Source organism: Rhagoletis pomonella, unplaced genomic scaffold (genome assembly GCF_013731165.1).
Source record: "Rhagoletis pomonella isolate Grant_MI unplaced genomic scaffold, Rhpom_1.0 Rhpom_scaffold_00011, whole genome shotgun sequence".
Lineage (NCBI taxonomy): Eukaryota > Metazoa > Arthropoda > Insecta > Diptera > Tephritidae > Rhagoletis > Rhagoletis pomonella.
The window spans coordinates 14,745,863-14,754,716 of NW_023458565.1; the positions used below are offsets into that span (position 1 = coordinate 14,745,863).

The window sequence follows — 8,854 nt, forward strand, 5'->3', positions numbered from 1 at the left end:
GCCAATAGCTCGTACTGATCGCCGCTCTCTGCATAATTGTGAGCCGATTGTGGCCATAAAATGGATTTCGCAAAGCGATACGATTGGCGAAAATTACGCTACTGAACCATTTTTGGCGTTATCGCGTGATGGTGCCGTTACAAAGTATAGCATAATTAATAGTCCACACTTACTGGCGAATCAGCTTGTTTTGTTGGATCGCATCGAGGCAAAGCCCGAAGGTATACAATTAGATGGAAGGCGTGAGTTACTGCAAGCTAATCGGCATCCACAGGGCTTAAACCTCTGCTTGAGTCCCATTCAAAGTGATATTTATTATGCACTCACGGATGAGGGTTGTCTACACAAATGCTCTACACACTATCCACGACAACACTTGTCGGTGTTGCAGGTGCAAGAGGCTGGCGCAAATGCTATGGACTTCTCGCCGTGGTCTCCGAAACTGTATTTGACCTGCGGCAATGATTGGTGAGTGATTTCGAGCGATGCGGTTAGCTGGTTAAAGATTTTTTTCACCCCAACTAAATAACACTTTTGGTTTACTTACCTACATATGTAGGTACAGTGATGGTCACATAATTAGGCACACTACACCCTTACCAGTTTCGCCCGTTTATTTTTAATTTTTTTTTTTATTAATATTGTTAATACACACTACAACGAAAACTATGTAACTCAAAGTTTCAAACCTTGTACAAGATTTATAAAAATTCGCCAAATTTCAAAAAATTTTAATTAAAATTTCAAACTTTTTACTTAGTTTGGTAGCCCATTCAAATTTTAGTACAATATAGAGCAAGTTTCAGGCAGCTAAGAATTCGCGAATTTTTGAGAATTGTTTTTTACTGACGGTGTTATGAATTTTCTTCCATATATATCTTATGTTCTGTATGTTATGTATATACATATGCAAGAAAATGAGCAGCACCGTAGGCGCTTGAAACATGCAAAATATTATATTTGCTTGGGCTACAACTTTTTCTGGAAAATAATAAAAGAGTTTGATATTTTGATGAAGATTTTTTTTAATTTGGCGATTTTTATAAATCTTGTGCCAACTTTTGAACTTTATTTTATTTGATTTTCAGTGTGATATAAACTATATTTCTGTAAAACAAAAATTAAATTAAATAAAGAAAAATACTGGCAAATGGTCAAAATTTTGTAAAGAAGTAGGGTCCCTAATTTTATGGCCACCACTGTACGTACAAAGATTTGTGATAATGCTGACTACATGTGCCTTCACACTTTTCAAAGCGCTTGGGACAGATGACATCTAGACCTAGAAGTCCTAAGTCATAAGTCCTAGAAGTCCTAGTACCTAATAACAAAGTTATCTTGTGGTGGGTTCCATGAGGGTTCCGAATACAACGAAAGAGCGTGATCAGCCCGCAGGCTTTCTGTAGTCCGCGTCCAGAAGATACACGACGGCAGAGCTCCTAGGTAGATGGGAAGACACGTCTGCGTGTTGAGATGAAAAATCGTGTCAGTGAGAACCATGATTGTTAATTCTAAGCCAGAGGAGGCCTGCATCACTTCAACTTCTAGATCGTTTATTATTTAACTAACTATTATGGAACAAATTTTAATTTTTTGTTAAAATAAAAAAAATATAAAAAAAAATTTCGTGTCTTAAGTTTTTCGTTAACTTAATTTGCATAATTATCTTTCAGTTCTTTTTGATTAATTTTTATATTCAAATATTTTAAACTAATGCTGCGCTTTAAAAAATAATTTTTTCTCATAGAATATTTGTTCTCGTTTCGTTCTCTGCCAGAGCGTTCCTGAGACTTTAGTTCCCATATTGCTCTCTTTTTATTTTTTTGTATGGAGAGTGGTGCACCCTAATATTTATTAGATACATATACTGATATCAATACTGATAATGTCATTCGATAAATTCCTAATATTTAGTGTGAAAAACAACAGCACTCTTTTGCATTAACAATTCTATTAAAATTTCTTTACAGGTCATTAAATATTTGGTTGGATGGTATTTTTCAACCAATATTCACTTTAAAGCATCATATAGGTCCCATTCACTGCGCCCATTGGAGTCGTACACATTCCACAATTATAATTTCGTTGAGTCGAAATTATGTTGATGTTTGGGATATAAAGCAAAGCATATTGCGGCCTATGTCGTCGACTAGCATCAATGGGGAGTATTACACCTGTTGTGAGTGAGTAATTGACATTTATTCTGATACATACATAATTTAATTTTTTTTTCATAGTCTTACTCTAACCTCAATTTTTTTTAGTTTGTCGCTTTGTGGTCGCTCATTAGCTGTTGGCAATGAAGCTGGCAATGTTTTGATGCTTGCCTTCGAAGATATGCCGTTTCCCGCATACTATCAGTATGATCAATTGGAGAAAGCTATACTCAACCTGCTCTCCAATAATAAGGAAATGAAGAACAAAGTTAAGAGTCTCGGTTTCTTTGGCTACACAGAACATGTTAGATACAGGCCCAAAAAAGATGGTAAAAGGAGTAAAAAATCACATACTGAAACTATAGAGAGAACAACTGTAGAGATAACTTAAAATTTAGTTGTAATAATTCAAAAGCTTTTTTTTTTTACTAATCTCATATGTAATAATAAATGTGTAGGCATAATAAAAATTAGAGTTGATTAAAACTTATTTTGGTTTAGTTTTTGGGAGAGTCTCTCTTTAGAAATATTCTAAAAGAACGAGAGTTAGTTATTTAGAGGGCGTTGCAGAATGCATTAAATGTTCCTGACGAAGTTCCTTACAGAACTTATACGGTGACATGAAAATAATTTCCGCTGCGTCCAGACTATTGCCCTGTCTGTCCCTGCTGTCTGGCTAAGATAGTAAAAAGTCTTTCGTAAGACAAATGAAAGACAGATGGCAAGATAGTTCGAACGATTTTTGTGCACAAAAGTCTTAGAAAAAAGCTGTCTCATTCAGGTCTCGGTCGGCGGTTTTTTTATTTATATTTTTTTGATTTTTAATTTTTTTTTTCAATTTTATATACATATATATTTTTTAATATCATTTAATTTTTAGAAGCTTATTTTATGCTTTTTGCCTTTTTCAATTAAATTTTTATAATTAATTGTTCTTTTAATTTTCAAAAAGAATATTTTTTAATTTCATTCAAAATATAAGGAACTGATTTTAGTTTAATTTTTAGACTTTATTGCTTAAGAAAGCAAATTGTTTTTAAAAAATTTATTTAACTGTTAGGAATTTATTTTATGTATTTTTTCTTTCTGCTAATTTTATTTTTTTAATTTTTTTTAAGAAAATGTGTGTTTTTATTTAATTTAATTTTTTGCATCTTATTTTATTTATTTTTTCTATTTTAATTTTATTTAATTTTTTTTTATTTTTTTTTAACTTTTAAATGTTTTTGTTTTAAAAAGAAAATGTTTCTTAAATTTTATTTAATTAATTTTTAATTTGTTTTCATTTTATTTTTTTAAATATAATTTTTTTATTCATTAGTTTTTAATTTTTTGAAAGGAAAAATTTATATATTTTTTAATTTAATTTAATTTTAAAAAAACTTGTTGCTAGGCCAATATCATAACACTAAGACCTCCTCGTTAGCAGAGGTAGCTTTCAAGATAGTTGACAGAATTGGCAATTTCCTTTCGAAAGATTGTGGTGAGTTGAAAGACAGTTGCCAGAATCGCCCTGTAGGGCTGATGCTAGCAAAATCTTCGCCAATACGAGAAAGGACAGGTTGGTATGGGCTTATAATTCGATTATTTCAACAGCTCAGGGAGGCTCTACTGGACGCCCCACCTTAGCGAGGACTGAATGCGAATTGTTGAACATAACAAACAAGGATGCCATCAATGACGAGAGCTGTCTCCATTGTTGTGGACACTTCTATTAAACAAGATCTGCCTGCGAAATTTTCTTTGCGGACGACCTGACCATGATGTGACTTGATATATGTGTGTATGTACATAAATCCCGATAAGGGCTGTACATTTCATAAAGAAATAAAATATTTCATCCTGGGCCACTAGATCTACGAGATATCAAGGGGTCATTGTGAATATTAAGTTGTCGTAAAGACTGCCTTGCCCCGTCCACCGCATTTCTTGGATGGCGGTGGTGTCCTGCCTTGGTCTTCGCGAGGACATCAACTAGCCGGACAGTACTTTAAACGTTTGCCGTGGTCGTCATTAAAAGAAGGGTGTCTCATCCGGGGCTTGTTTTAACTTTTCCTTGGGAGTGGTTTTTACGTGACGGGACCCAAACCCAGGGCACGCAAAGTTTTTCGCCTACTAAAATATAAATATCCGGACGTAGCGAGCTGCGCTTGAACCGTACACAAAAAAAAAAACTCTTGTGTCCAGCCCCTGGTGAATGGCAATCAGAAAACACAAAATCACTGCAACTTCTAGTAACCTCAATTGCAAGTACCTTGTTAAATTTAACTAAATAACAACCAACCTTTGAAACCCTTGAATTTAAATTAGCAATAAATACTTAAACACTGGCTTATCTGCTACACTGTAATGCATATTAGGTGTAACAGTTTACTAGACGTACTTCCAAATTTATTCAGTGATAAGTTCTTAAGCAGTTTGTTAACCACACTACCTACACAAGTTCATTACGTACTTTTATTTTTTTGATTAAACCTTGTACGTTTTCCACGTATTTTATATGTATGCCCATGGTTACTTGGCATTTTTGAATTTTCTTTGATATCGCAAAATTTTATCACACAAAACATTAGTAGTACAAGTGCAACCGTGCGAACTGCGCGACCAAGATATGGTTTAATTAACATTCACTTTTGATTCCTGATTTCACGACACTCACTGCCAAGTCGAAAACAGCGCTTAGCGCATTAGTGAACCAACTTTAGGCAAACTTAAGTCACAACTTTAACAGTTACTATCAAGCTTAGAACTAACTGGCGCGCATTTGCGCAAAGTCAATAAACAACAAACATATAATTCACTCAGAATCTCAGCATTTTCATCTCGATTAAGTTTATTTGATTCATTTATTTATTTCTCGGCTAATGCTGCGGTTTGGCATTAAACGCCGTTCAAGTTCAAAAAATTACCTTATTTGCGGTTTGTTTTCAATATTCTGCTTAGTATGAGAATCACTTGCAATTTCAAAGCTTGAAGAGCACGTATGCATCTCTCCGAAATAAACAATACCTATTCAGTGCAAACGATTGGTGTGATTAATGTTTCGAAAAATTCGCATGCTGCCAGTTGCAATTGAACATTTAATTAAAGAAAATGGCACAAACGCGTTACATACTGCCGCTTTTGATGCCTGAAAGACAATTGGTACGCGCTTTTCCAGCGCCCTACAATGACGTCGTCTCACCTTATGCCGAGGTGAAGGATTTTTCCAAAGCAGTGCGTTTCGAATCGCAATGGCAGCCAAAATTAAAATTACGTCCACGCAAAGTTATACTCATCGGCGATGTGGCGGTGGGTAAGACAACAATGGTGAATAGGTAAGCGGTGTTTTTAGTTGATTGTGAAAAGAATTTTATTAATATCTATTTTTAGATTTTGTTTCGATAAATTTGCTGAAAAATATAAAGCAACAATTGGTGTCGACTTTGAGATAGAGAACTTTAATGTGCTGGGACAAAATTTCACGCTTGAAATGTGAGTAATGAATATTTATTTCCACCACCGAAATAAATAATTTTCTTCATGTTGGTACCGAAAGTGTTTTTTTTAATTGTCGATAACCCAATGTATAGCTACTGATCATAGGTGTAATCCCGTATTCCTCGGACTAAGACTAGTACAACTGTCAAAAAATAAAAATTCGGTCAGAGCGAGAGAGTAACATTGAAAAGTACGCGATCGCTTTCTAGTAAAAAATCAACATAACCTCCAAATTTTGGTTGCAAATTTTTGCTTATTTTGTATGTAAACACACTCAGCTCAAACAAGTAAATAACCAAATATAACTTCTAGTTCATTAGAATCTACTTAAACAAGTAATTAAATAATTTTCAACACGAATTAGCAGAGGGCACTTTTCTTTTGTTTACAATTTGGTTGCCAAACACACTACAGCTGATCGTTTGACACATTTACCAGAATTTTCCAGGAAAAAAACTTCGGACTAAAACTGGTAACTTCTGACTCTCTTTTTTGTCCTCTCAATAGTCAGAGAACCGAGTATGGAATCGATTTCCAGTAAAATCTAACTGATTCTGACTATTTCTGACTACTCCGGACTCGTACGGGATCCCAACTCATGTTATTAAAATTAAGCTTCACTAGTGCAAAAAGAAATTTAAGATTGACCAACTATGTATATCAAAAAAAAAATTCAATTAAAGAGTGCACTTTTCTCAAAAAAATTTGGCTATATCTCAAAAACTGCTCTACTTTCTTATAGTTTGATTTCGTATTCGGATTCAGCTGGAAATTTTCCATTCAGAGCCTTATCATGAGTTTCATTTTCCCCGAACCGGTTCACTTTTCACTTGTGGTTTCCATGGTTTTACTATGGACGGATGACAAATTTTCGGGTGAATTTTTTTTTTCAGGCGAAACTCATGATAAGGCGGATTATAATTAATATGAAAATTTCGAAGATTGGATGTTTTTTTAGTACGATTTTCTCTTAATTTTTTTCTCTTGCACCTAGGTGGGATACAGCCGGCCAAGAACGCTTCAAATGCATTGCACAGGCTTATTATCGAAATGCTAATGGTAAGATGGCAGTTAATGACTGCCGATTTATTGAATGACATAGTTTTTATTACAAAATTTATTTGTAGTTATTATAGTCGTTTTTGATATGTCCAAGCCGGAAACGCTGAATTCAGCAACAAAATGGCTCAAAAGCGCACTGGCTGTTAACACAATACAAATGCCATTAACTTTTTTAGTTGGCACCAAATCTGATATGTTGGTAAGTTTATATACATAGTAACACATATTTTAACACATAAATACATACATATGTACGTTATTAAAAAAAAACAAATGTTTTGCATATTAAATTCATTAAATTAAATAAACTCATAATTTTTTTTTTTTTTCTCAGACCAAAGAAGAATTTGTACGCGTTGAACGTCTGGCCGCAGATGTTGCTGAAGGTATTAAAGCTGAATATTGGTCAGTTTCTGCGCGAACTGGCTATAAGGTTGTGGATTTTTTTCAACGTGTAGCCGCGCTATCCTACGAGACTGCATGCAAGGATGCAATTATAGAGCGCCACTTTTTAGAGAAATCTGTGGCGGTGCGTTTACAACGAAAATCAAAACAATGCGGTTAGTTGCACACATACATACATATGTATGTAAATATGCTTAATTCTGTGTTCACAAGGAATAACCACTAAAGTCTGAAACCAAAATTTTGAGAAAATCTTTTCTTTTTTTTTTTTAATTATGGAAAAAATTAATATTAATAACTTATTCCATTTTTCGTTCATAAATTAACATTATTTTTTTGCAATTTTGGTCCTAGTCGGTTTTAGCGATTATGCCTTTTCATCATGGAATTATTTCTAAGCGTGCGATGTTTTCTATTTTCAGATTTTCGCAAAAACTATCTAGGAAATAAAGCGACGAAGGAAAGAAGCTTATGCTTTTGTGCATAATATACGATTAACTAAATTGTAGACAATTATATTTTAAGTAATAAATTATATGTACAAACATACGTATGTATGTATGACCAATATGTCTTACATCGAACATTTATTTATACACAAGGAATGATATTTTGTTGAGGAAGCGGAAATAAATAATTTTGATACCAAAAACACATTAACAAGTGCCAGTGCTAGGTAGAAGAAAAACAGCACTACTTACCACACTACTACACAACACATCGCAAGCGGCCAATTATTTCACTTATGAAAATCTTTGCAAGAACAACGCCATATTGACTGCTGAGTTTTCGCGTCGCCCTATCAATTTGCTCTTAACAAATACTTGCACGCTGATTAATTTACTTCATTTCACACATAACATTTTAACACTATTAACAAATGACACTTTTAAAAATGCTTAGAAAGCCAAAGGACGCTTCTGCCTTCCCGCCATACAATGCATTGCTTGGCAGAAGCTTCGCTTGTTTTCAAGCAAAATAAGGCATTGTATGCGCATTTTTCACACACTTGGTGGGCATATTTGATTTATTACACATTTTACACAAGCATCAACGTGCCACACTGCTTTTATTTACGGATATTCTTTAACTTTTAACAGTTTTTCACTTTGTCTTGGCACAATCAATTCATTTCCTGTTCTTGTAATTTTTCAACTAGCGCAGAGTTGCATTTCGAATTTCGAATATTGTGCGGAAGTTCGAAAAATTACTAGCTGAAACAGGGTTGCTCAAAATTTCTTGTCGCTTTGAAAGAATAAAAATTAAATAATTTTAATTAACGAGTTTTCTGTTAAGGAAATGAAATAATGGTACGGATAAACTCGATAGCAAGAAGAAGAAACTAAACAGATTTAATTAAGTTATAAGATACAAATTTTGGTCATTCATCACGCGTTTTATAAAATGTTAACACTTTCTATTACTACTGTCAAAGGACGTAATATTCGTTTCTATTGCGTTTAATATTTTGGAAACTTTAGGCTCTAAACAAAAATTTAAAGCCTATTCATTAAAAATATCTTAATAACTTCTCATCAGGGAAATACAGTGTTGCATTTGCTATTTACGTTTCCCGACACACCCCAAATTTTGACGTAATCACCTTTCGAGTTCGAAATTCGAAAATACGAACTTCCGCCTTTTTGACAAAGACGGAAGATTTTCCTTTCCATTTCTTTTTTTCGTAGTAATGGCACCCAAAAAGCCTGCCGAGAAATCCGGTAAGGGAATTATACCAATTTAATGCATTT

The 8,854-nt window shown here is 33.8% G+C and overlaps 3 protein-coding genes across 3 annotated transcripts in view; all 3 read left to right on the top strand.

Moving 5' to 3' along the window:
• LOC118747178 (WD repeat-containing protein 78) overlaps positions 1–2,547 on the top strand; it is a 73,257-nt gene extending 70,710 nt beyond the window's left edge. Inside the window, exons 4-6 of the mRNA XM_036481168.1 lie at positions 9–468; positions 1,971–2,165; positions 2,238–2,547. Coding sequence (XP_036337061.1) covers positions 9–468; positions 1,971–2,165; positions 2,238–2,547 — 965 coding nt within the window. The remainder of the gene's footprint in view (positions 1–8; positions 469–1,970; positions 2,166–2,237) is intronic.
• Positions 2,548–5,249: 2,702 nt separating this feature from the next.
• Positions 5,250–7,613, top strand: LOC118746663 (ras-related protein Rab-34). The gene is made up of 6 exons (XM_036480531.1): positions 5,250–5,473; positions 5,529–5,630; positions 6,631–6,695; positions 6,764–6,897; positions 7,033–7,258; positions 7,526–7,613. Exons 1-6 carry the CDS (start codon positions 5,250–5,252, stop codon positions 7,588–7,590), a joined length of 816 nt encoding a protein of 271 aa, XP_036336424.1. The 3' UTR covers positions 7,591–7,613.
• A 1,147-nt stretch (positions 7,614–8,760) lies between these two features.
• LOC118746661 (60S ribosomal protein L23a-like) overlaps positions 8,761–8,854 on the top strand; it is a gene marked incomplete in the record, with an annotated part of 10,118 nt that continues 10,024 nt past the window's right edge. Inside the window, 1 exon segment of the mRNA XM_036480530.1 lies at positions 8,761–8,824. Coding sequence (XP_036336423.1) covers positions 8,794–8,824 — 31 coding nt within the window.

Bases quoted from the DNA above. Each gene is read 5' to 3' on its own strand.
- LOC118746663 (XM_036480531.1), top strand. From the start codon at position 5,250: ATGGCACAAACGCGTTACATACTGCCGCTTTTGATGCCTGAAAGACAA. The intron at 5,631-6,630 runs GTGAGTAATGAA...TCTTGCACCTAG, and splicing joins CAAAATTTCACGCTTGAAAT to GTGGGATACAGCCGGCCAAG. The intron at 6,696-6,763 runs GTAAGATGGCAG...ATTTATTTGTAG, and splicing joins TTATTATCGAAATGCTAATG to TTATTATAGTCGTTTTTGAT.